Source organism: Orbicella franksi, chromosome 11, assembly GCF_964199315.1.
Source record: "Orbicella franksi chromosome 11, jaOrbFran1.1, whole genome shotgun sequence".
Taxonomy (NCBI): domain Eukaryota; kingdom Metazoa; phylum Cnidaria; class Anthozoa; order Scleractinia; family Merulinidae; genus Orbicella; species Orbicella franksi.
This window is the reverse complement of record NC_138155.1, coordinates 3236673-3264483: the sequence shown is the minus strand read 5'-3', so window position 1 is coordinate 3264483 and position 27811 is coordinate 3236673. Positions and strand designations below refer to the sequence as shown.

Genomic DNA, 27811 nt, shown 5'->3' with positions numbered 1-27811 from the left:
AGAACATTCTACTTCTACGTGTTTTTAACATAATTATTTGCCAAGTGGTTCTATAAAAGGACGACCCATAACGGGAAAGCCGGGGGAGGGGCGGGGGAAGAGATTTTAAAAAAGCAGCCGTTCTATAATGGGTACAGAAAGCGCACTAGGTTTGGCAACAAGATTCCACAAAGAAGACCTGAACACGAATGCATACTATAAAACTGGCTAAAAGAAAACAGAGACGGAGTGGACTTACATTTTCTTTAGCATCGTTGTACGCCTTCAACGATTTTTAATTCAACATTTGGAAGGACAGGTCTTGGAAATTCGATGTTTGGCAAATTCAGTATTTGGCAGACCAAATCTGGAAAATGCAGCATTTGAAAAATTGAAACCTTTAAAATTCGTGATTCAGTCCTTTTTATGGCGTGCGTTCGTTTTCAAGTCCCCCCTCTTCAGTCCTTGATAGTGTGGCTCCGTTTTAGTGCAAACGAGCGCGTCCTTTGTAAGCCTCCGCCATGCGTCGTTTTTATGGGACCCCTTAGTAGCACGACTTCAACAATTTTCAGTGTGCCCTTGTTTACAGCACACCTTGCTTTTGAAAACTCTTTTTGTAGTACAAGTACAGATAGGATGATGGAACGCACGAGAAACGCATCTGAACTTAGAACACAGACGAGTCTTCCATCCCTTGTGAGACGACCCAAACAGTGGCTACCAAAACATACAACAAACATTTGCTGAAGAGCAAGTTTTATTACTCCCTTTGTGATGTGGGACTACTAACCTTACAGTTCAAAAAATATTTTATCCTAGCCTGGAGGCAGAAGAATCTTTCGACCTCATCAGCTTTTGCGATACGTAAAGCAGCCTAAACAACACGTGAAGTATATGTGCAGAAAAAAACCAGCAAAATCCCATTTCGGTCTATTTCTCGTGAACCAATACATAGTGAAGCAAGCAGATCTTGAGATTTTTTTCCCCGCTTTAACACGGAAGACCTTCAGTCATTAACACTACTTCGAAGAAGAAGACTGAGTCCTCGTTCCTTTTGTCAGCAGTGTGATGACGAGGTCTGATGTAGTCATGCGCGAGGTCACGTCACAAGGGTCTTACTCCACGTTGTAAAAGTTGTTGAAATTGATTCTGAGAAGGAAGTCAGCTAAGTGAGACTGGTATCCTCGGCGAACAAGCTTGCTTACCACTGCAAACCAAGTGAAAGTAATCGTTAAACGATTTCTAAATCACACCATTTGGCATTTATTTCATGACCACGCGTTGTATAAGATAAGCGATAAATAACTTTGCATGAATAAATTTACCTGTAAATAGGAAGCTTGCATACTCCTTGAAGGCCTTATGAGTGTTACACATGACGTCAAACGCGGGGTGAGTCACGTGGCCCGTGCTAGTGTTTTGTTGCCATGGAGATGCCAATAGTTGGGTGCGCATCTTGAGTATGAGTGTGCCTAAGTCAGTGATAATGGTCATCACAGGCGCGGCTTTTCGACTCAACAATGAACGGAAAATAGCTTTTCTTAGGTACTCGGCGTGATGGTTGTGCAGGTCGTCCAGGCTTCGTACCTAAAACAAGAAATAAAACGACGGGAAAACTTTGAACTTGAATTTAAATTTCTGTTCATGTCTTTTCTTTTCTTTCATAGAGTTACACGAATTGCTTGCCCCGCAACTAGTTCAAGAACTAATCGAGGCGGGGGGGGGGGGGGGGGGGAAGGAGTTTATAATAAAAAGGAAACAAAGGGAAAAAAAAGTAATGAAAAGAAATGACAATTTACGTCAAAATTATAAAAGGTACAAGTAAAATAATAGAAACAACTACAGTTAACTGAAAACAAAGTAACAGTGTAATGTGCACATACATAAGCGACTAGAAAATACTAATGTTAATAAACTATGTTAATTTAGAGAACTGCTGTATCATTTGGGAGACTTCAATATAGTCATCTTCACATTGTAACACATCAAGGAGTAGTTCCTTATTTAATTTCAGAATTAGATTTGACTATAATAAAGTGTATTATCGTTTGTCTCACGATGTAGTCACTTGAGATGTAGATCGCGACGTTTCGACTGCTTACTGCTAGTCTTCTTCAGGCGATAAGGTCGACTGATTGCACGGTATCATTTATATCACAAAGGTCGGCTGTGATTGGTGCATTTCGATCCTCCTATTGTTCCATTGTTCCGGCGAGTAGCTGTTCCCTCAGTGGTCCGCTGTTGTACCGTTCTCCTGTTGTTGTGTTTCTTGATCGTGGGTATCCATGCTTCAGGAATTTCAATTCCACTATCCCTGTTGATGTTGTTAGGGTGAAGTCTTATGTGAATAGCTTCCTTGACCCTACGTGTGTACTAGTGAGGATCTCGATCAATAAACTTGACCTCATTCCAGATAGGATAGTGGCCGGTCTCGTGGGTGTGTTCAGAAACGGCGGAGGTCTGGGCACGGGCGAGTCGTATATCCCTGTCGTGTTCTCTGATCCTCTCCTGCATAGATCTCCCTGTTTCCCCGATGTAGACTTTGCCGCACTCACAGGGAATCCTGTAGACAACACCATCTTGTTTAGCCGGATTGACGGTGTCCTTTGGTCGCACTAAGTGTGACCGAAGTGTCGTGTCGGACTTAAAGACGGTGCGAATGCCTTGTTGTTCTAGGCAGCGGCGGAGAGACTCCGAAACTCCTTGGACATAAGGTAAAACGGCGGGGGATTTAAATTCCGCGACAGGCTCTCTTCTTGGGGTTGTTCGTGCCTTTGTGATCTTCTGTACAAAAGAGGAGGGATATCCGTTAGAAACAAGTACAGATGACAGATGTTTCTTCTCTCCAGCGATTACTGATGGCTTGGTCACGAGACGTTTAGCCCGGTCGTACAGACACTTCACAATACCGCGCTTTACTGACTGAGGGTGGTGTGAATCATACGCTAGGTACTGATCAGTACGTGTTGGTTTCCTGTAGACACTGGTGGTAAGGCGGCCATTAGGTTCTCTGTAAACTGACGTGTCGAGAAAGGCGATCTTGTTGTTGTTCTCGATCGCCATGGTAAAACGGATTGATGGTTGTTGACTGTTCAGGTGTTGCAGGAAGACGTCAACTCTATCCCGATCCAGGATGGTGAAAGTATCATCCACGTAGCGTTTCCAGATCTTAGGTTTGCAAGGTGCGGACTCTATTGCTTGTTCTTCAAATATCTCCATGTAGAGATTAGCAATAACCGCGGATACAGGGCTCCCCATGGCTGCGCCGTCTCGTTGTTCGTAAATCGATCCGTTGTACTGGAAGTACGTAGATCTTAATACGAAATCCAAGAGGCCCGCGATTTGAACTGGTGTACGACACTTACGTGGAGGATCGAAATGCACCAATCACAGCCGACCTTTGTGATATAAATGATACCGTGCAATCAGTCGACCTTATCGCCTGAAGAAGAACGTCGCGATCTACATCTCAAGTGACTACATCGTGAGACAAACGATAATACACTTTATTATTGCATCTACCACGATGAATAACAACAACCTTTTCCTCGACATAGATTTGACTAGTAATTTCACTGAATGTGGGATGGAATTCCAGACTGAGACCGGACCTCAATTCTCACTCTAAGTATTGATACTTTTACTTAGCTGTTTTAACTGATCGGCTCCCAGTCCTTCTCAATCCACGCCAGCCTCGTTCAATTTTGATCAGTTATAACCTCCGAGAAAAATTTCGTTGGTTCCTTAGTAAACCATTATTTTGACCCTTCCTTGAATTCGAAGGGAATTTTGCAAATCGAAAAAAACACATGTACAACCCTGGCCTGAAGCGTGACAGTGCAAAATAAAGTTAAATTATTTAAGCCTCGTTCTGAGTTCACCTACATTAAGAAGTCCTTCTTGAAACTCCGACCACGTGACATTCAGAATCTGGTTTGACAGGTAACCCTCAAGGTTATGTACAAAATGCTGCATCTCATGTCTAAAGAGAGGATCAGCAGTTAGTTCACAGATATTCTGAATAATTAAATCTCATCGTTCACCGACAATGGGGTAAATGAATGGTACATCTACACGCGCGTAAGGGGGAGGAAGCAGTGGGGCAAGGGGAATAAAGTCACTTCCTCCCTTCCTTCCTTCCTCCCTTCCTTCCTTCCTCCCTCCTTCCTTCCTTCCTTCCTTCCTCCAGGGAGCAAATTCAAAGCTTTTCTGCCATTCATTCGTTTTAATTCTGTGTGTATACTACACAAGCAAAAAACTTGGCATCACCTTTCCTGCTAAAACTAACCCTCTAAACGTTGAAACGTTTTTTCTTAACTGTGAAACAATTACCTAAAAAGCTGCAGCTGACGAAGTTGAGGTGACCCCGCTGCGTTGCGAGAGTAAGCTGAAATAACAAAGTATTTGACGTAAATAAGTAAAATTGTCGTAACTCAGAACTTCTTGTTTATACAGTTAGGGAGAACAAGCTTCGTTTTCGCCCAGAAGCCGAGAATTTTCCGAATTAGTTTCTAGCTGAAATAAGAAACAGTCATTGTTCGTGTAGTCTCTCTAAGATTCTTCCTAGAAGGGAATTATTAGTCGAGAAATAAAGTGCATTTTTCAGTTACAAAGTCAAGAATAATTGCGAGTTCTCTGACAACACCTAAGCTTCTCAAATTCATTAATAATTCATCAAGTTCAAACAAAGGAAATCATGACCGTGACAGTGTCTGGATATCTTATCTAATTAGCATAAACTTTGACTATTTTATTTCTCCGTTTTCTTCTTTAAGTTTCGATTTAGAAGATAAATCAAACACTCAAGACAGAGTTTGGCCACATTTCCAAACACCTCGGAGTTCGTCAAAAATACTCCGCTGCGCGTCTTATTCAACTCTCTTCCCGGTGTTAGGAAATGTGATCAAACACGGTCTTTCGTGTTTGATATATTACTCAACATCAACAGTAGTGAACGAGAGACTAATTCTATCTACAACTTACCGATGTGTTTCAAATGAAACCAAATATCTCGTAAAACCCACGAAAGACGTTTTAACCTCAACATGAATGAGAATATCTGTAAAGGAAAATAAAAAGGCTGAGGTCCTATCCATCCCGAACTACTGCGTGACATACATGACCTATTATCACACTCTTACTCTGAACACCTGTCACGCAAAGAACTGTGACGATAAGTAACCTGATTTACCTTGTTGTACCTGACCACGGATTTCTCTGTGATGACAATATTTAGCGGCCAATCCACCTAACAAGGAGAAATAAACAGTTACGAGAGGGTAAAATACAGCATTACAGGTGGTAAAATACGGCATTACAGGGGGTAAAATTTAAAACAAATTCCTCTCACTTACTTTGTATCGTAGCTCCAGAAAGTCTAGAGTACCCATTTCTGGAAAAGGGAAAAAAAGAAACTAAGTAAATTGTATTTATTGCGAGATATTTAGCTTTACAATAAACACTGCTTATCCAAAAGGTTCCGTGGTTGCGTGGCACAGTGTAAACAGTTTAAAAGTTATAAATAGCAATAATTTAGAGCCAAAATAAACTCGGTTATGTAGCAGACGTTTCGGACCTAAAAACCTTGCTCTGAGGAAGGGCTAGGCCCGAAGAGTCTGCTATATCACTGAGTTTATTTGGCTTTACAGTCTGGAAATAAATAATCGACTGTTGATTGTTTTTCTAGATCTTTCCTCTTCTTTGTATGGTTAAATGAAAACCCTTCCTTCGCTGTTCAGGGTATGTTTGTTGTTCTATCTGGGTTCTTGTATCGGGTCACAATGAAACAACAGTCAATGCTGAGATTGGAATGCCTGTGACTTGACCACCCAACATGGCCTGAGTGTGCACTTACCATTCGGTTTAAATAAATCAGGCAGGCTTTTGAGGGCAAAGGCGAGGTTTTGCGCATGCTCTGTAGTGTCGAAGTACACGGATAACTGAAGAGCTTTTCCCACAATGGAATTCATCACTGTAACAGAACACATCTCCCGTGGGGACACCCCTGAGGCAAGCTGTAGAAAATAAAAATGTTACACGAGTTGACTCAAACACGACTGTGTTATGCGTGTCACTCGATTGAGTCACGTGTGTCACGCACTGCTCAGCTGTGCTCTGTCTCGTTCCCAGAGGCCGCGACCCTTTTGGTAAGCACTAAGAACTCGAGACCTCTGGGAGAACTCAGAAGGTGAGCCAGCATTCTACAAGCCCAGAAACCATTATTGGACTTCAACGCATGCGAACAATCAAACTGGAACCAAGATTTTTGATTTCGTCTACAGCATCGACCGCTCAGTCCCCGCTGACCGAAATCGCGCGGGCTCTGGATGCCAGATTAAGATGTCTTTTAGCCCTTGGGTAATTGTTCCTCAGAGAAGTACGGAGTAAGAGAAAGTGGAGTTACCTTTTCAAACAGTTGGTTGGAAAGCGAAAGAGAAAATTCACCGTCCTCCATGAACAGCAGTTTCTTGAACAAGTCAAAGTGTCTGTTGATGTGCAGATCCTCAATGAAGTACATCACAATAGCAGATTTCACCAACGAAATCCTAGAACGTAGGGAAAAAAAATTATTTTACCTCACTTAATGAAGCTCCGACGCGTAATTATACACGTAAGTTACTTCGAGCTTGTTTCCCAAGGGTCTCTCTTCTTAGGGCCGAGAGACGAAGGACCCTGGGAACGAGTTTGAGTCACTTCTGGGAGTCTTGGGGTCGATTTTATAAACATATTTTCGAGGTCTAAGCCGTAATTAAAAAATACACAATCTGGGTTGACTGTGGCTCACATACCTTACAGTTATAAACATCAGCCTTAGCTCAATCGTTGCTAGCGATAACATAAAGTAAAACAAATAGGAAGTGGCAGTGGCATGTCCCAAGGAGAGGCTCTTTGTCCACTGTTTCCAGATCGAATTGAAGTGTAGAGGGAGGAAAACCGGAGAATCCAGAGAAAAACCCTAGGAGCAAGGCGAGAACTAACAACAAACTCAACCCATGCCACATATGGCACAGGGCCGGAATCAAACCCGGGCCATATTGGCTAACTGACTCGCTGGAGCTAAGGGCTAAAATAAGAATGGCAAACTCACTGAGCAAGAAGTGGAGCCATGACAGATCTCTGAAGTAAAACCGGAAGTGACATCAGCTGTGCCGCGTCTGTGTCATCATCGTCAACATCCGTGCCTGTCAGAAAGAAAAAATACAACTTTTAAATCATTCAGTGAACGGGATCACTTTTAGCGGGGCCCAACTGTGGTTCATTATCACTCAACATTTTAGAAACGCGACAGTTATTTTACGAACTATCCAACTAATCCAAGCCACGAATAGATCTAACGCCCCTTACAAACTGAACCTCTCTACCGAGAACTGACCTGAGCGGGAGGCAGCTATCGATTGATATCCAAGCGGATTGCTAGTTTGCCTTAAATAAGTCACTAATGATGTCATTAGTGATGATGTCATGCTAATTCGGCTAGCTAAGCCTCGCGCTTGTTGTTACTTATCGCTTTTCACGTTCGTACAATACAACTCAACAACTCAAGTTCAGCTAGTTTCGTTTTCTCTCAGCCCTTGCATTTTACTGTTCAGAAGATCGTTTAAGTGTGCGACAAAAAGCCCTCCCATCCCCTCCCCCCAAACTAATGAGCAAAACAGAGTTCAAGACCCGCGCGAATACTTAAAGGTGCCCGCGATTCTATAGTTTCGCAGTCCATGATCTTCTGAGGAAATAAAAATCACGTGAAAACTGTAATTTAGTTGGAAAATACTTTTCAGTACCGTACCTGGTGTAACTGGAAATGAACCGTAGGCTCCTTGGAGCAGATTCGACGAGGGTTTCTTGTCTAGAGGTAAAATGAAAGTTGGTTTTGGAAAATAATCCAAGTCAAGTTAGGTCAAGTATTACATTTAACGGTTTCACGTATTAAGTTAACTATGAAAAAAACGGAAAAACCGATGTTCTTAGAGTACTTGAGAACAATCGTACAAAGCAAACGGGTGCTTGCTGGATTTCTTTGTCGGTCTTGGGAGACTAGTTGTTTGTTTCGTCTACTACAGATGGCGCGGGTTACAATTCAACACTTGACTCAGTAACGGCTAAAAACCTACAAGATGACACAATTTTTCTACTTTATCAGTTTTCTATTTTGTTTCCTGTTGAATTTATATATCCATTTTAAGCGTCACGTATCAACTAGGAAAAACAATTTCTTTCGTTTTGTTCATCCTGAATAAAAACCTACCTAACACATCAAAGTTGTCTTGAAGTGGCTCCACTTGAGAAGCTAACCACACGTCCTCGAACTCCATCTGCCTTGATTCTGGTTCTGTGTCTGTTTTACCTGGAAAGATACAGATTACAAGAAATGTGATAAATCCACTACACAGCATAGGCCAATTTGGTCTTGATTTAGTTCTAAGCGTAAATTAACTGTTACTATTTTCCTAACTGTAAGTAATAATTAACTATTAGAAATAATTACCTAGTAGCAATAAGCAAGTATTAACAATAGAATTAGTTCGATCATGGAGACAGATAAGAAAAAAATGCGAAAAATACGAAAATTACGTGCCACGTTTCCTAGCAACATTTCGTCCGAAGACCGCCGAGTTATCGTCAATTTTTGTGAACGGCAACCAAACTGCAAAAAAGCGAGTTTTCCACTTGATGCGTTTGACATACCAGTGACCTATCTGTAACAGTCCCTGAGTTTTTATGACTATCATAAAATGCATTTTAAGTCATAGATCTATCTCACCTTTTTTGTCTTTGACGTAATACATGATATTTGTGATCTTAACCGCAGGCTCATGTCCACGAGTTGACAAGTTCGGCTTCTGTACTACCGACTCCTCCTCACTTGGATACATAATGTCCTGAATAACACTCGAGGGAGGGGCCCCACGAGTATATGCTACCCCAGAGAATTGCCCTGACTCCTCCCCTCTTGGGTACAAAATGTCCTGGGCTACACTCTGGGGTGGGGTGCCACGGGCGTGTGAGACAAAAGACGTTGATTGATCATCAAGACTAGGATACAAAATGGCTTGAGCCACGCTAGCGGGAGGGGTCCCACGGGTCGTGGTTTGGCTGTCTCCTAATAAAGTTATGCTTCCCAGAAGCGTCTGTACTGACGAATCAGAAGGATGTTGCCATGTTGATCTAGAACTGTGCTGAATGACTTGCCCCACGTTTAGACCATCACTGTCCCTGTGCGAAAGAGATACTTGAGAGTCGGAAGGGTGACCGTGCCGGGGCAGACGAGGGGTTTGTTGAGTGGGCGTGTCCAGAGCAGTGGGATATAACAGGTCGCTAACAGATGAGTCACTCGGGTGTCCATGCTCTGTAGAGCCAGCTTCAGTGTTGGCTTCTTCCTCAGCAACGCCGCCGTACAGGAGCTGCTGTGCTGAAGAGTCTGACGGGTGCCCTTGCGAGGACGGCGTCCTAGCTTCACTCGCCACTTCCGTTACGCGGCAATATAAAACATCTTGAGCTGAAGAATCCGAAGGATGACCCGTCAGCAGGCCTCCAGCGTCCGAATCTGGAGACCAGGTTGCAATCCTTGAGAACTGAGTATCCAGGCCCGGTTTATCTGAGGATGCACTGGGGTAGAGAATGTTCTGTAAAGACGAATCAGTGGTGTGAGGTGTGCTTGTTCTCAAAGCACCTGCACGCGCACTAGACCCAGGCCTCTCTTCTTCCTCACCAGTCTTTTGTTTATCCCTGTGCATGGCAAACTGTATGGAGGAATCTGAAGGATGGCTCTTTGGGGTAACAGAGGCTATCGTTACCTCACCATCCGGCGGAGCTTCCCACGTTTTTCTGCCTGACGCTCCTTCTGTAAGCTTTCCTAACTCGACAGCACTCGCATCAGGACTGTTCCACGTCTTTCTGACTCTGCCGTCTGCAATACCTACCTCAGAGCTCGATGCAGCCTCCACACTATGCTTCTCGCCCTGTGCATTTTCGTTTCCATTAAAGATTCTTTGTTCAGGCTCAGCGACGTTCGATGCTGTAGCCATGGAGTCTGACAAACCAGAAGTGTTCTTTCCTTGCTCAGCTCTCAACAATGCATCAGTCTTCACACCACTGGCAATGAGCGATACAAGGCTTGGTTTCGGAACTGAACCTGGCGTAGACACTTTCTTGTCTTCTTTTTCTTCAGCCGCAGGTTTCTCCTCTTCTTTCCCAGGCTGTACATCGCCTTCATCTGCTCTTTTAACAGCAGTCTGGAGACTAGAGGCCGGGGTCAACTGATCCATTAAGCTGTCCCATCGAGCCTGCTCCTGAGCCAGGAACTGGGCTCTAGCAGAGTTAAGCAATCTTCGGCGGATGAGCCACTGGGCACGAAACTCCCTGTGTTCCACCTGACGGCTGAGTTCGTCATAGTAGTTGATCAGTTCTTCCCTAAGAAAAGGAATTTTAAAATTCAACCCACGTGCAAAGTTCAGTTTTGCCTCAGCCAGTTCGAAATATTTACAAATTCGTTCACAGAGGCTACAACCCTTTTGGTTAGGAGCAAGAAATCAAGACCTCTGGGAGAAATCGGAAGGTGAGCCAGCACTAGTTACAGCGGTTACTTTTTCTACGCATGTTCAGAAAAGGCTATTGAACCCTACGCATGCGCACGATCAAACTGGAACCAAGATTTTCTGGTTGCAGTTTTGAATTTTGTCCAGAGCGTCAGGCGTTCGGCCACCGCTGACTGGAAAACGCGTGGGCTCAGGGGACAAGAATTGGAAATATTTATTGTCCCTGCTGCAATCTGTAGAAAATTTCACACATGCATACCTTGCCTTGTTCTTCATCTCTTCCTCTACCGAGGCGGTAGTGACCTCTCTGTCCTTTGCTTCCTGTAGACGTTTCACATCCTCTTCTTGTTCTTGTCTTCTTGCCAAAGCTTTATGCTGTTGAAAATATTAAACAAATTCAGTTAACACCGGTGTCTTGCGCGAGATTACAGTTTAATTTCACAGCTGCTTAGGTTGTGTATATAACTGCGATAATCAATCATGTCTTCATATCTTTCTCCGCAGTTGAAGTATATGATCTTTCATATATTCACTTGTATTACAGTTTAGCACAATGGTACACCAGGAGGCAAAGATTTAAACGACAAAAAAAGCAAAGTCTGGAAGTTACAACCTGATTCATAAAATAATCTCCGCCAAACGCTAACTTTTATAGCTGCTTTCCGTTTTAAACTGTCATTTCCAAACTCAGAATAAATTAGCCTGTGACAGAGCAACGTCTTTGCCCTTTTATTTAGCACCAATGATACATACTGCTGCTTTAGATGACAGACTTTAATCACACTCAGACTTATCAACAAAATTCCCCCTTATTGTTCGGCTGCTGAAATCTCCTAGCCTGCATGTCTAACTTTGTACTCATATTCTTAGGGGAAGTCAGGGTTAACCCACCTTAAACGCCTCTTCCATCTGTTCTTTTAACATTTTAAAGTCTTCCCGCTTTTTTAGTTCAACTGCGTCTTTAGCCTTCTGTATAAGCTCTGTTTGGAATAAAATTGTTGTTTAAAAATGTTACAGCAGTGTATAACGCGAGGCTGCATAAGATTCATCTTGCGTAACGCAAGCACCTGTACGCTCAGAAAACAAACAAACAAAGCCACCGCTACTTGAATTTACACATGCCAAAAAATATTTGAGTGTAAAAAAAATTCTTCAAACCTACACAAGAACACGTTCTAGAAGAACTGAGCTAATCTATATTTTCGTTTCCAAATGTAACTTCTGGCTGATAACATGTTTTTGTTCTGTAGGAAAGACTAGACTCCCATTCTCCAGGGCTAAGGACTCCCTCCACACTACGGCGGAGGAATTTGAGGATGGCAGGTTTCACTCTAAGTTTTCTGTCACAAAAACGAAAAGGCGGAGTTTTCAAATTTCTCCGGTTTGAAGAGCATTTTCAAAAAGTTCCATTTTCGTGACGGATTAGTGTGGACGGTAGGTCTTAACCGTAGAAATAAAGCTGCGTTTTCAAATTTCTGGACGCTGCCTGATAGAAAGTTTTGTTGGTGGCAATGGATCAGTTTGGTATATTTAGACCAACCTGTTATTTCCAGTAAGGCTTGAGCTGCTCTTTCGCGTTCTTCAAGAATTTCCCGTTGCTTTTCGTCCGCAATAGCTTTGCTCTGTGTGAATAAAAAGCAGTTACTCTATCCTCGACATGACACAAAAAAACACTCGTTTAATAAGAACCACAAAATTATTCAGTTTCGGGAAAATTTTTAGAGAGAACATACTGACATAACTCCCTTGTCATTCTCTGTAATGCGTCAAACAGTTGCAAAAAAGGGCTGAAATACTCAATAAATAAACCTTTGTACCTCATTTTCTCTTTGTTCTTGTAGCTGGTGATGCATTCTTTGTATTTCAGACATGTAATGTTTGCATTCCTCTTCAATTTTGCTCAGTCGCCGCATGGAAAATGTCACTTCCATCTTGGGCAGAGGTATTCCAGGATCACACAGGTAATGCTGAGAAAATAAAAATAACGGTTTAAAACGCTGTCTTCACACTCTCTTTTCACTCGGAAATTACCAAGTATTACCCCGTTGTTGGGAAAAAAAGACAATTAGTATCATAGTAAATGGTTTAAACTCAGGAGTATCAGTAGTTCGTATACCGTTAAATATCAGTCGTAAACCCTGCGCTTATACATCTACAGGGGGGTTAGGGTAGGCCTATACACGGGGGTGGGGGACGGGCTTTTAAGCGATATAAAAAACGTTCGAAATCAGCTGATGAAACCAATATCCAGTAGTATAAAAAGATGTTTTATGTTCTTGGGAACAAGAAACGCAAGGTACAACTAAGGAAATAAGCACATGAAGCACAGAGGTCGTTCTATGAAGCCTCTTCATAATGGCAAATACTGGCCGGTGAAGAACACAACGTAAAGGAGGCTTTATATCCGGGGGTTTATGACCGGTCGGAGTAGTTTTGTTGGCATACATATAGATGGGCCTAAAACCAGGGATGGGTTTATAAATGATCACACTAATTATTATGGAGAAACCACTACAATTTAGAAAAGACAAACCTCAGGGCAGCAAAGCTTCAGCAGGTTGATCGTTTTACCACAAACAAATATATCATCTGCCAGTTCACCCAAAAATAAAGGTACGCAATCAAGCTTGTCGCGACCAACCATCACAAAGCCCTGGGTCCAGAAGTGCTTATCTGAGAAAAAAGTAAGGAAATATTGTTTGATATCATCAGAATAGTGGAACAATTTTCCACTGACTTCTGAGGTGAACGAATGGACAAAAGTACATGCCAAGGAATGGAGTGGAATGGAAGAAAACCAAGCAAGGAGCGAGCGGACAAAAGGAAGAACGCACGAACGAACACACGCACGCACATACGCACAAACGAATGCACGAAAGAACGAACGCCCACACAAACGAACGAACGAACGAACAAACGAACAAACGAAAGAACGAATGAACGAGCGAAAGAACGCACGAACGAACGAACGAACGCGCGAACGAACGAACCAACGAACGCACGCACTCACGCACGAACCAACCAACCAACCAATCAACCAACAAACACACGCACGAACGCCTGAAAGGGTAATAAAGTAAAGAAGGGACAAATGAAACGACTAATGAACGAGCAATTAAACGAAGGAAAGAATTGCAATTTCACTATCACAAAGAACGAATAAACATCATTTGTTTGGGCAAGGTAACTACTCCATACTAACCTCTGTACGCTAAATACTGCTCATCCATCTCAATCATAAACTCGCCAAACATGTCATTACAAAGGCCTTTAAAAGCCCAAGTTTGAACAAACCTGCAACAGATGAACAAATTCAATTTTAAAACCTTTTTGGCGCAAATCGTCTGTGTACCCGTAGTTCGATTTCAAACACTATCCTGTAATTTGTGAGATACTGTTCCACAAAATCTAGTCTATTATTATATGGGTTTACTGTTCCCTTTGGGTACTAAGGACAGGTAGTGTTATATTCTACCCTCGCTATGGTAATTTATGGCATGGTAATAAGATATGGGGAATCGCCTTGGCCTGGGACAAACCGGAACCCAGGCAAGACTAGAAACAGACAGGATCAAGCCCGACTAGCTCCTTGGGTAGGATGGTGGGTTGCCAACCTCTTCACTTTCGCAGCCTCGATTACAGCGGAACACGTGTAAATTCTTTTATAGTTCCATTTCTATAACCCCCGGGGTTTATATTACCAATTCAAGTTGAGTTTGCATATCTTAACCAAGGAAACAAGTTTCTTTTAGCACATGAAATGGTAAATACGTGATATCACAAGCACCACTTACTTGATATATGGCAGCACACTGTGTTTTAGAAGGGACAACAGGATGGGATAAAACTGGGAACTAGAGTGTTCCAAGCACAACTGGTACAAGTAAGTTAACAGTCTAACACCCTGCAAATAGAAGCGAATGTCATCCAGTCTAATTCCTTGACATTTCAGCTGCAAACATTTGTTTCTTAATTGAAAGAATGTGGACTATCAGTTAGCGGGGTTTTCATTTGAGTGTCCAAAGTTATTCACATTTGCTTTGGATTTACCTTACCACCACCCTACTGATTGACTTAATCAAACTCATGCCACTTTGTCATCCACATTAAGGGACTAAAAGTATTTCTCCTCCCCCTGCAGACAGATGCTAATTTATTACAGGGTTACCCCCAGCATTAAATTCACCATTACCTAATTATAGACCTGGGTGGAGAGAAGCACTGTGAGAGTTAAAGTATCTTGTCCAAGTGAAGAATGCAACACAGTGACACTGGGCTTGAACGCGGACTGCTCAATCCAGGGCCCTGGGTGTTAACCATAAGGCCACAACATTCTCCCTCACTGTTTACAAAATATTCCTTAATAACGAAGTTTAGTTCTGATTGGTCAGTGAAAGCATGTGGTGTACCCTGTAACTACATTTCACAAAAAATCTAAATTGTTTATTCAACACTGTAAATTGTTTTCTAAATTGTTTATTTAACACTGTTAAATTTGATTTACCTTGGGGCACCTACTCGATTAGTTCCATAAACTATTTAGGTTTCCCAAACTCCACACAAACAACCTTGTATTAAAACTATTTTTCTTCCTTTATTTCCTTTTCTTTCTCTCTTAAACACTTTATTTTTTAATCACAATTGTAAATTATTTCATTAGTGCTATTTATCATCTTCTATATGTAGTTTGTATTTAAGAAATAGAAAACATGTACCGTGTTTCTATCGAGTTATAGAAACATGAGTGGAAGTTTGGGAGAACGAGAAATGCTGTGGGAACAAGAGCCGTAGGCAAGTGTTTCCACAGCTTCTTCGAGTTCTCCCAAACTTTCACGAGTGTTTCTATAACTCGATAGAAACACAGAGAACATGTTTTCTATTTATTTTAGAAAACACCATGACGAAAAAAAGGAAAACAACTTGGTTACTTTGACTATCGAAATGTAAATTCTGTTTCCTCACGCCATCATTACGTCAACAGCTCGTGCTAGTTCTGTGTTTCCATCAAGTTATAGAAACATGATTTTTAACCAATCGGTGCGCGTATTTTCTTAGGACTGTTTTCTAAATATTTATATGTATTCTATTTTTTCTGACACCTACATGTATGTAAAATTAATGTTTGTGCGTTTAAATTAAAATTAAATTGAATTGAATTGAATTCACAAAAAACCGACAGGTTACTTACTGTGGGGAACTTAGGTTTGGGATCATCTGGGGCCTTCTTAAAAGCTTGAGAACACATGCACACATTGGCCAGGAACCTGTCAGAAATAATAACCGATACTGGTAGTAAAATATCAGATTAACTGACAATTTGGAAAACACTAAAAAAAAGAACTGAATTGAAAAAAGATTTGTGTGAAGGATCTTTATCGTTGGTAAGCAATTTGAGCAAAATATCTACTGTAACAGTAAAACAGTAAAATCGTTTGAGCTTGTTTTGGCAAAGAAATCAGTTTTTAGTTACCTCAGTTGCTTTCCTAGATTCTCAAAAGCAAAAGACAACATCAGAGGACTTTGCACTGAAGAAACTGTGAAATGAAAAACGTGAGAGAGAGCTCATAAGATAACATGATCTCATCTGTCAAACCAAGACGTCAACTCCTATCTAGTACAATCGCAGGGCTTAGTAAATCAGTCTTAAATGACAACTGAACTGAAATATTTTTGTTCCCTAATTTGTCATCACTAAACTTAACAGGAAAGGCTGTGAACTACAGCCCTTAATTCCCCTGACAGTTACAACAGGTGATTGAGGTCATTAGTGATAGCTAGTGAGTGGCCAAAACTTCATTATTCATTATTCCGCAAAACTACATGTACATCATGAAAATTGGTACACCAAATATCAGGACAAATCTTGAAAGATCAATTTTTGGCAAATTCAATTTATTTGACAAATGTAATTCTTGGCCAAATAATCTGGCAATTTGATATTTTGCAAATTCAAAATTTGACAGGCCAAATCTTGAAAAGTCAATTTTTGGGTTTACAGCCTAAATCTTCAAATTTAACTTCGCCTAAGTTTAACATGCATGCCAACTCTAGAAAATTCAATATTTGCCAAATTCCAAATTTGGAATGCTAAATCTTGAAAATTCAGAATTGCCAAATTGTAAAAATTCAGAACTTGGCAAATTCAAAATTTGGCATGCCAAACCTTGAAAATTCAATATTTGACAAATTCAAAATTTAGTATGCCAAATCTTGAAAATTCCATATTTGGCAAATTCAAAATTTGGCATGACAAATCTTGAAAAAGGAAAATGTTTGGCAAATTCAAAATTTGGCATACCAAATCTTGAAAATTCAGTATTAAGCAAATTCAAAATTGAGCATGCCAAATCTTGAAAATTCCATATTTGGCAAATTCAAAATCGAGCATGCCAAACCTTGAAAATTCCATATTTGGCAAATTCAAAATTTGGCATGCCAAATCTTGAAAATTCCATATTTGGCAAATTCAAAATCGAGCATGCCAAATCTTGAAAATTCCATATTTGGCAAATTCAAAATCGAGCATGCCAAACCTTGAAAATTCCATATTTGGCAAATTCAAAATTTGGCATGCCAAATCTTGAAAATTCCATATTTGGCAAATTCAAAATCGAGCATGCCAAACCTTGAAAATTCCATATTTGGCAAATTCAAAATTGAGCATGCCAAATCTTGAAAATTCCATATTTGGCAAATTCAAAATCGAGCATGCCAAATCTTGAAAATTCCATATATGGCAAAGTCAAAATTTTGCATGCCAAATCTTGAAAATGTAAAATATTTGGCCAAATCTTGAAATTCATTAGTTGGCAAATTCACTAATTGGCAGGCCAAACCTTAAAAATTTAACATTTGACAGGCCAAATCTTGAAAATTCAATATTTGGTTAATTCAACATTTGGCAAGCCAAATCTTGACAGTATCTGCAGAGAGAGGAGTGAAATAAAAAAAAACTACAAAGCACATGAGTTATATACAAACCTTCCACAGACAAAACAGCAGCTCTGTAGCACTGTAAATAGTTTTGCAGTGCTCCCAGGTAAGCTTGTAAAACAAGGCCAGCAGAATGGGCTCTTTGGTGAGTTGCAAACTTGTTGAGCTGAATATAATCTGTTCCCATGGCTGCCAGCTGTGCTAAGACGTTATGAAGCATCTCTGGTGAAGTACCAGACAAGCGAACCTGTTCACTGACAGTGAAAGACTGGGCAGCCTGTCAATCAGTTTTAACCTTTTTAGTCCTGAGATCAAGTGAACGATTCTCTTTACTGAATACCATACATATTGTTTTAAGCGGTTTACAGAATTTGGTGATATGCTGGGACAATATCACTTAGTTAATGATTTCCTATCTTCTCATCACCTGTCTGCTTAACAGGATATTGATTTTGTAATGAGAAATAACATGATGGTCACTGACTTGGAAGTAAATCACTCAATACCAGTTGTTTCTGAGCACTAGCTTTTAGTAATGGGAAAGTCTGACTATGAATGTTGCTGCTCCCTTTAAGAAAATGCTAGTCTGGTCTAGGTTAACCTGTTGTCCCAAAAACTTGCTGGTACCCAGAAAATACATGTATGGAGAGAGGTTGGAGTGAGAATATAGATTTTCTTGTACAGGTTAAGAATTTGTGTGTACTCCACAAACACATAAGCAATATAAAGTGACTAGCTTCCTATAAAGCAGCTTGTTAAGCTATCGTTCCTCACTGTGTGCCAAAGAATGGTTGTTTTGGAGGATTCTCTAGTTTCCTAATTTGACACCAGATTAACCACTGAGAATGAATACAGTTACTTTTAATTATTTATTTACCTTATCACGATGAAATGTTGCAGAAGGCACACCAATGAGCACATTAATGGAATCTTTGATCAGGGCATGCAAGGAAACCATATTGGGACTCAAAGTAGGAGATTTCACTATGTATGAGACTTGACGAACCACCGTGTCATACAGTGCATCAAACACTGCAGGACCTGCTTCTGAGAGATAAGGTTTCTCATCTAACAGCTCTCGCCTGAAATTATAAGTCAGGATATATACAGCTAACTAGTAAGGGTAGTTCTACTGGCGAAGTACAAACACCCTCCAATAATCTGACAATTAACTGGAATTTGACCCAGTGATCACTATAACCAGAGTAAAGTTCTATTGAGCTTGAATAAGATCAGCTTTGCAATGGTAAAATATCATCACAATGCTACACTGGTAAGTTTTTTAAGAGGGCCAAAAAACAAGTAACCAATCAGATGCTCTCTTGCTAAAAATATGTTCAAATTGGTTAATGCTCTTTGTGATCCTGTACAATGTACTTTTCTGACTTACACACAGAAAATTAGCGACTAACAGTTGTTTCCTTTTTCAACTTCCATTTTGCTTCTTTTTCATTTTCATTTTCCATCAAACACTTACTGTACCTTCCTTCCATCTCCCAAGTATAAAATTTTTGTGAGGGCAGTGCTACAGCAGCAGACCAGATGTCAGTGTTGTCTTGTATGGCTTGCTCTGATGTAGTGGATGAGCTGGAGCTTGTCTCTAGAGATTCAAAGCCTTCGTCATCTGCACTCTACATGCATGTAAAGACAAGTGTTTTGTTGTTACTTAAATAGTATTTGACAGCACAGAAGACACCACCACAAAGCTACATGTATATAACAAAGTTCTTTAAGTAAGAGAGGCCCCTGATTGCATGTAACATGTGGTGGCAATGTCACACCACTGCCCCATCTTGTCTAAGTTTATCCCCGTTTCCCTAACATAAAGTAACTAGGAGTTATACTCAGAAGTGCCTGAATCTTCACATGCAGCAAAATCATTATATCATCACAACAGAAATGACAGCAGCCCTTTAAAAAGCAAGCTCATTCCTAGGGTTTGTTTAAAAAGATGCACTCACCTCTTGGTGTTCAGTAGCCAATGAATGGAGTGTCCTGTGAAGAATCAGTGACAGCAATGTTAACAAAATATTGCTATTCTAAACTGACTGTTACATATTTTTGATAAGTAAACATTAGCTTTTAAGAGTCCCTGTCAATAAAAATGGAAAATAACTCGGCAACGGTAGAAAATTTGATTTCGCTCATATTTTCATGGTAGATAGGCTAGGGCATGACAAAAACTACTGGATAGTTTTTTGGCAAAATATCCTTTTATTTCAAAGAAATATGCAAATTACCAAATTCCGTTAAAATCATCATTTGACGCGCCATTTTATTAAACAAGTTTGAGAGCCTCGCATACAAAACCACATCATTCTTCCGTCTTAAAAACACTCAAATATTTTTGTGCAATGTTTAAATGTGTACTGGGTTGATTTTAGGGAATGTTGCGTTGTCTTTTTGGGTGCAAAATAATTAAATTTCGAAGACATGTATTTCATTCAGTTAAAAGTACTTCGTGAAAATAATTAATTTTCACCATGTGCGAAACCTTCAAATAGATTAAGCTTCTGGTGGTTGAATCGCAGAAGGATGGTCTACAGATTCCTGTAAAAATTTCTTTGGGCAAATGATTGTGAGCGACGCGAGAGCTTTTCAAAGTACGTTAAAAATGCAAATATTTGACCATCCGTCGTCAAATTTCAATTAACGGGTTAGACGTATATTTTAGCATGCGCCACATGACTTGACCTATGTTAAGTTGAAATAGACACAGAGCTGATAATTTCGATAATGTTCTAACCTCATTTGCTGTAAAAGGCAGGTCCAATGCCGATTTGACGTGTTTCTCTCACCATTCGTCGCACGTAAAGCAAGAAGTTTGCTTTTGTTTACATAACGTCCGATGTACATCGCCAACTGTCAACTTATTTAATGGTCGAATACCATGAATCTGTGACCCTCTTTCGACACATATGACCATCACTGCATCTAAGTCAAAAACGGCTAAGTCATTTGTAGATAGTTGCTTGCTTTGCGCTACACCAAAATATTACATTTAATCATCATAGTTTGAATCCTCGCTTACAGCGGTTCCTTGTTCGTCACGCAATGCTGTCATCCCATTTTAGGGGGTAGGGGTAGGACAATTTCTATCCTAATACTAATCCTAAGGCTCCGTAAGGCTTGGAACCAGTGGGAGCACACAATCGTGTTGAGTAGGAAGAGATTAAATTAAGAAATGAAAAGAATGAATAGTTTACCATTGCCCCTGTTGTTATCTTTTACTCGACCACCGCTACCTATATGCCCTGCGAAATACTGTAACGCTTGACTCATACCTAGGTCTTTTCGCGCTGTGCAATTATTTTTGGTTTACATGTAATACAGTGGACTACCCTCGGGGAAATGGATGTAGACCGCTTAATGGGGCTAGCCACTTAAATAGAGGTTGGTGTACCTTAAATATTTAATTTTTCACTATCGGGTTATAAATTTCTTGGTGAACATGGAGTCAATTCAAGACAATCATGATAGACGTGTGTTTGAATTATAACTCGTCATGCACCTTCAATTTTAGACTCTTATCTGCCATCGCCCTTTCCAAAATAATTTTTTTGAATTTTAGGTGGCCGCTTAATAGGGGTAAAGATAATAATGAAACCCTTATCAGAAGGCCCAAATGGTGGCTGCGGAGGTAACCGGTCAATAGGTGTTTTATTTACAATATTTTACTGACAATAAGTTTGGACTGTATTGACAACAGTCCTCTATTTTCTGTTACAAACATACCAATGCCCCCACTAAGCAAACAAAATACGCCAAATAAAATAGCATGGCCAGGGCTATTTACTCACCTAATTACTAATTAAATTTAGTCTGTTTTTCTCACGAATTACACTCGTTGTGATTTCCTATTTTTATTTCAGTTAGTTCTTGCTTCATTGGTCTATAATTTGTTTATGACGATTTCTTTTTTAAATTCTAGTGAGTACAGCCACTAGCTTTATCAGCTGTTGTCTGAAACATCAGAACGTACAGCAAACGTGATTTGGACCGAGGCCACGTACAATATAGAATACGATTCTTTAAGTATACACATATTATTACATATATGAACAAACAGATGAACAATGACTAAATTGTTTCACTTATCCTGAGAGTGCTCTATACAAAATAGATCAAAATGTGCAGCATATGCCGTGACAGCATTGCGTGATGAACAAATAACGGCTGTAAGATTGTGCTGCGCTGACACGCTTATCAGCAATGGTCAGCGATGCAATCGATCAAACGTAATATTTTGGCGCAGTGCAAAGCAAGCAGCTATCTACAAATGACTCAGCCGTTTTTGACTTAGATGCAGTGATGTTCATATGCACAGAAAGATGGTCACAGATTTATGGTATTCAACCAATAATAGGTTGACCGTAAGCGATGTACATCGGATGTTAACCTTGTGTAAACAAAAACAAACTTCTGCTTTGTGAACGACGAATGGTGAGAGATCGACTAGAAACACGTCAAATCGGCTTTGGACCTGCCTTTTACAACAAATAAGGTTAGAACATTATCGAGATTATCAGCTCTGTGTCTATTTCAACTTATTATAGGTCAAGTCGTGTGGCGCATGCTAAAATATATGTCTAACCCGTAAATTGAAATTTGATGACGGATGGTCAAATATGTGCGTTTTTGACGTACTTTGAAAAGCTCTCACGTCGCTCACAATCATTTGCCCAAAGAAATTTTTACAGGAATCTGTAGACCATCCTTCTGCGATTCAACCACCAGAAGCTTAATCTATTTGAAGGTTTCGCACATGGTGAAAATTAATTATATTCACGAAGTACTTTTAAGTAAATGAAATACATGTCTTCGGAATTTAATTATTTTGCACCCAAAAAGACAACGCAACATTCCCTAAAATCAACCCAGTACACATATAAACACTGCACAAAAATATTTGAGTGTTTTAAAGACGCAAGAATGATGTGGTTTTGCATGCAAGGCTCTTAAACTTGCTTAATAAAATGGTGCATCAAATGACGATTTTAACGGAATTTGGTAATTTGCATATTTCTTTTAAATGAAAGGATATCTTGCCAAAAAAACTATCCAGTAGTTTTTGTCATGCCTTAGCCTATCTACCATAAGAATATGAGCGAAATCGATTTTTTGACCCTTGCCGCAAAATTAAGAATTTGTCTGATTCTTACAGGCAGGCACTCTTAATAAGCATTTAATACTACATCAACAGCTTCACCATTACAACAATAAGTGTTTTGGTGAATTGCCCAAAGCCCCTAACAAAAGAGCCTGCCTGCATTGCAGGCTAACCCTATAGCAAAGTGACATTTTTAAAATTGATGCTGATTGAACGATGAAATATTCAATCAGGACACAGTAGAAAAATTCACCTTCTTCACACTCTAGTTACAAGCATAAAATTTTATTTGTTGCCAGCTGTTCAAATCTACAGCAACAACAAGTACAGTTGAACCCCACTATTTTGAACCCTCAGGGGAAACGAAAAATAGCGTTCAAAATAGCTGCAGTTCAAAATAGCTGATACATGTAGTAAATGACTAAGGGCAAGGGAAGGGAAAATTTCCAAGGGAAATGGTCTTGAGTTTGAAATAATGGGAAATTATTTGAAATAACCGAGTTTGAATTAACTGGGTCCAGCTGTAGTTTAAGGCTTATTCAATGTTTCAGCTTACTTGGAGGCACCTCGGAGTTCAGGTAAAGTCAGTTGGACTTGCATGTCGTCAGTGCGGCTGTGCACCAGTGCACTAAACAAAGAGCTGCGACCATCTTTCTCATACCGGTCTTCACTTGTATACTGAAAAATTCATGTCCAACAAAAAAATGTTTACAAGCTGAAGTTGGCTAATACGATACATACCTCATACTATGCTACATCCAGTTAGATTACCATAGTAATCCCAGAAGTCTACAAAATTTTAACATTTGCACACTCTTAAGTTTCAAATCATGCATGAAAACCATTCCTTGAAGTCAAACCCAAACACCTTAGGCAACATTTGTTCTTAATTTCAGATTCATGCATAACAACATCCTGCATTACTCAAACTTACTAAGGATGAGGAGTTAGCCAAAACTGTCTTAGTACCATCTATATCAACTTTTCTTTTAACAATAATTACCAACTAAATCATGATCAGTATGCAAATAGAATGATGTATTTTTCATGTATGTACTGCACACTGTTTGCATGGTTTGTTACCTTTCGGGCAAAGAACTTTGCTTTCCCAGAAAATGATCCTGGCAATGCATCAAAGATCTGAATGTAATAAAAAATACTTAAATTGTTAATACTATAAGTTATTGTCATAGGATGGTCTATACAAAAGTGGATTTTCTTTGAATGGCTCAGTAGCATCCCGGTAATATTTAAGATCAACACACCCTAGGGGACATATTGCAGGTATATGTTGCACTGACAGTTTTCCTTGTCTGACATGCCTGTTTTTGCAAAAAAAAAGTTCCCTTGCAAGGAAATTCAGCTCCAGGGTATTGTGCATCATGAAGCAGGGACAAAATGAACTCAATTTCTGATGTTGCAAATGTTCTTGCTTGCTATCCCTGCAACATGTGTCCTGTGTACACACAGAGAGGCTTATCCCAACTTCACATCCCCGCTTCACTTCTTCGCAACATATCCCAGGGCTTGAAAAAATTTGAATCCTAGCTTGGCGATCAGACAAGCAGCTCTCAAATTTTGTTTGTCCTGGGCACATCTTATTCACCTTTTTTTATTTAGTTGGCAGACAACTTGCCTGTGGGCCGTTGCCCATTGGGTAAGTGAGAATGAAAAGGTACTTGCCCAGCAAGAAACTCTACTTGTTCTGGAAGAACGGACAGCACTTTTTTCAAGCCCTGCATATCCCCTAGTGTGTGCCTACCCTTAGACAATAATTATTATTATGTGTATCTTAGTATGTACAGTTCCATATATGCACCTGTGTTTCAGTATGGTGTTTTCCCTGTGTTGAACCATTCCTTGGTACTGAAAGCACTGGAGGACATTCAAATAGTTCCCTGTCATGGATAAAAAGAGTAAAAGTGAGACATTGCACTAAGAGGAACAAAATCCCAATCTTTGAGAAGAGGGAGAGGTCACCTTCCTTCAAAAACAGACCAAGATTAATCTTGGTCAGAATAGAAGGGGAAATAGCATCAACCCTCTGGATCAGTGATGAATTCACACTAAAACCAACAAGTGCCTTCAGTTAATTTCAAGTTTAAGTTTATGGCATCCATAAACTGACGTTAATGAGACCTGAGAGACAATATCTCAAAGACAGGCACACACATTCTGCATTGTAACACTTTATTTCAGAGACATGTAACACTATGAACCTCGTGTCACGCTCATAAGTAAATCCCAGTAACATAGGTAACATGCCACCAATTCCTGATCTCAAAGTCCATCACGGATTCCCAGTTGAAAACAATCACCCCCTTTGGATATCACAACAAACCTTTCATTTCCTAAGTAAAGCCACTGTTATCTACATCTGTAAAAGACAGTGTATTAATGGTTCCAGTCATGTCTCTCACGTGTCCACCTCATGCCCCTGACCTCTAGTCAAGCACACGCTCCTCGTTGTATTCAGTCTTCTCGTTTGTGCCGATCCTTCGCCACTGATTTTTCTTTTACCCTCCCACCCTCCCATGACTGGGACCCTTGCTCTACACATCTGAACCCCTGATACTACGCTTTAGGACCATCTTCAAGCGAATAAACAAAATCATTTAGATCTATAGAAATGTTCACCATGAATAAGGCTAATCATCTGTCTTTCCCAAAAAAAAAAAAAAATGGGGACAAGCTTTGACACTACAATTCAGAATGTCGTGTATAGATACTGAACATTACTATTCCCCTACTTTTAGAAAAACATTAATCCGTATATACTTATGATATCATTTGCTTATTATAAAATAATAATAATAATAATAATAATTATACCATTAATGGCTATAGGCTAGGGTTATCTGTCTCTTAGCAAGCCTTAGACCTTATCATTCAGGGTGCAATGAACAGAGACTGTATTTGGTGACTTTCTGTTGTTTGTTATTAAAGGACGGTGGCAGGGAAGTGCACCCATTAGCTGCAGTTTACCCCACAGTAAGGCTCTAGCCCACTGGAGACAGGTCCGGAGAAATTACCTATTCCAAGGTGGCTACTCCTGGTACCACCTGATCTGTACTCCCCCCAGGAGGGGCTCCCCCTCCTGGTTCCCTCAGTCCCCTGGGACTGTGGGATATGGGCCTCACCCCTGGAGGCAGGTCTGGAACTTTTATTCCAGGGTGGCTACCCCCCTGTACCACCCGATCTGTACTCCCCCAGGAGGGCCCCCTTCCTGGGCCCCTGGGCCCCTACTCCCCAGTCATCCTTCCCTGCCACCCAAATTTTACCCACAGCCAGTGTGTTATTTCCTAAATGTAGTATCGTTAGTGGAAGCTCAGACCAGGCCTCGAAAGAGGATTATTAATACTTAAAATAGGAGGAAGGGTGTCCTAATTTTTAATTAAAAATAGATCAACATTATGGCCAGAATTTATGATAGAAAAAAATTCCATCTAGTAGTGAAGGACTAAAACTTAAGATTCCCACAGTGATACAAACCTTGAATAATGGACATAATGCTCAAATTCCAATGCATGTTGTCTCACAAGTTGGCTGTCTGTATTTAGGAGAGGTCCTTCTGGGAGAGATGTCTTCTGAATCTAAAGGTTGAAAAACAGCATTAATTTACAAGGCTATAGTTTGTTGAGATATAAAGCGCACTGTGATTAGCTAATAGTAGGGGCCTGATTTTACAGTAAATGTTCACGGGATATTGTAGGTGATGGCCCATCTGGCCTCTCCTTCCTTTGCTGCACCTGTCCAGAAGAGACCAGATCTGGCCCTCTCTCTGCATTCCGTGACAGAGAGATTCAGAGGGCCAGAACTGGACTAGCACCATAAAGACATACCAGAACAAAACAAATGATCCTGGGGATGGGGGAGTAATGGGGGTTTTTGAAGGGGGTGGGGAGGATTCTGAAATGTCAGTAACTAGTAGGTTTGAGACCAAATTGTTAGACCTAAAAAAAGTCCTATTTCATAAGAACCTGTTAAACCAGTTTCCTTGAATTCAAATACTGAAGGCAAAATTTATATTTGTTTCACAAGCTACTGTATCAATACTCTTCTCAGTGGAGCTGGATAATGATACACCATAACTTACTACCTGTTTGTGTTCTGTGACCCACAACTTGTTCTGATGGCCAAGTACTGAAGTTGATTCATTCGTAACTGATCCAGCTAATGCAACAATGAATCTTAGCACTGCTTCCTTCTCTAAAACATTTGTCCTAAGTTCTGTGCTGTTGAATTTAACAGCACTGCTGGAAGGTTCTGATTGAAACAAACAATTAACGGCATAATTAACATCACAGAGAGAGAATAAAAGCAAGTTTGACTTCTGAGCTACAGCATATACATGTACTGTGGTTGTTATTTACCAAGCAGGCAGTTCAAATGTCAAGACTTTTTTTTTTCTCATCATCCAGCCTTGATCTCCCACTTGTTAAAATAAGACTTTTGTCATAATTCTAATAGAGATTAAATTATATATAAAGATGCTGAAAATGGCCAACATGCACAAGAGTTCCAGGTGAAGATATCTGGACTGCTTGTTCAGCCAATCACAATCATGTCCAATCAGACGGTGTCACTCAGCTACCCAGAGAAGGAAATATAATTCCTCATGTGTAACTTATTATTGACAATTAAATTCTACTTACGAATACTCTAAAAGCTGTTTGCTAAGTTCATTCATTATATTTCTCAGTACTCCGTTCTTAATATAAGCTTAAGCACACTGAGTTATACTATAAAGCAGATCTTCTAAACTTCTTACTGTTTCGATCGGCTCTAATAGTAGGGTCTAATATTTACCAACCTTCCAAATCCCTCCACTGACATACAAAACGCTCCAGTTTATCTGCATCGTCAAATCTACGAGCTATCCTGAGTTCAAATGCTGCTATTGATAGCTTATCAACAACATGCAAGCATGACTGGTGTCCCTTGTATTGAGTTCGAGTTAGCTGATCAACCCAAGGAGCTCGCAGCTCTTCGAAAAGAGTTTCGTACAAGCACAGCTTCAAAGCCCTTTGCCGTCGATTGGTGAAGCGTGGACGCCTATAAATATCCCATGTTTCGCTGGCTTCACTATTGAAAGATAATTCGCACAGTTTAGCGAAAAGAAACGAAACTCCTTCGCTTTCTTCACCCATAGTCCGCCATTTCCGCGCCGAAATTTCAGAAAAATAAATCATGCTGAGTAACCGTTCCTTTTCAGGGGATTTTAACGCGCGCGGAAAAGGAACAACACGCGGTCTTC

General features: G+C 40.3%; 1 protein-coding gene across 1 annotated transcript; it reads right to left on the bottom strand.

Moving 5' to 3' along the window:
• Nucleotides 1–84: 84 nt before the first annotated feature.
• Nucleotides 85–27794, bottom strand: LOC145502570 (gamma-tubulin complex component 6-like). The gene is made up of 32 exons (XM_081481897.1): nucleotides 27368–27794; nucleotides 26654–26820; nucleotides 26047–26147; nucleotides 24374–24452; nucleotides 23638–23694; nucleotides 23111–23232; nucleotides 19406–19439; nucleotides 18927–19075; nucleotides 18322–18526; nucleotides 17493–17721; nucleotides 15982–16045; nucleotides 15700–15775; nucleotides 14306–14415; nucleotides 13714–13805; nucleotides 13045–13184; nucleotides 12329–12478; nucleotides 12052–12133; nucleotides 11403–11491; nucleotides 10771–10886; nucleotides 8738–10386; nucleotides 8222–8320; nucleotides 7763–7822; nucleotides 7067–7160; nucleotides 6383–6524; nucleotides 5834–5993; nucleotides 5334–5371; nucleotides 5171–5227; nucleotides 4963–5038; nucleotides 4312–4366; nucleotides 3865–3961; nucleotides 1305–1566; nucleotides 85–1186 (listed from the first exon to the last, which is right to left on the bottom strand). The coding sequence occupies exons 1-32, from the start codon at nucleotides 27744–27746 to the stop codon at nucleotides 1095–1097; spliced, it is 5322 nt and encodes a 1773-aa protein (XP_081338023.1). The 5' UTR covers nucleotides 27747–27794; the 3' UTR covers nucleotides 85–1094.
• Nucleotides 27795–27811: the final 17 nt, after the last annotated feature.

What these genes read in the sequence shown, in the direction of transcription:
- LOC145502570 (XM_081481897.1), bottom strand. Translation starts at nt 27,746, where the DNA reads ATGATTTATTTTTCTGAAATTTCGGCGCGGAAATGGCGGACTATGGGT. An exon ending in GAACTCCGAGGTGCCTCCAA is followed by an intron (nt 19,440 to 23,110) that starts GTAAGCTGAAAC and finishes GATTCTTCACAG; the next exon opens with GACACTCCATTCATTGGCTA. An exon ending in AGATGGAAGAGGCGTTTAAG is followed by an intron (nt 10,887 to 11,402) that starts GTGGGTTAACCC and finishes TATTTTCAACAG; the next exon opens with CATAAAGCTTTGGCAAGAAG.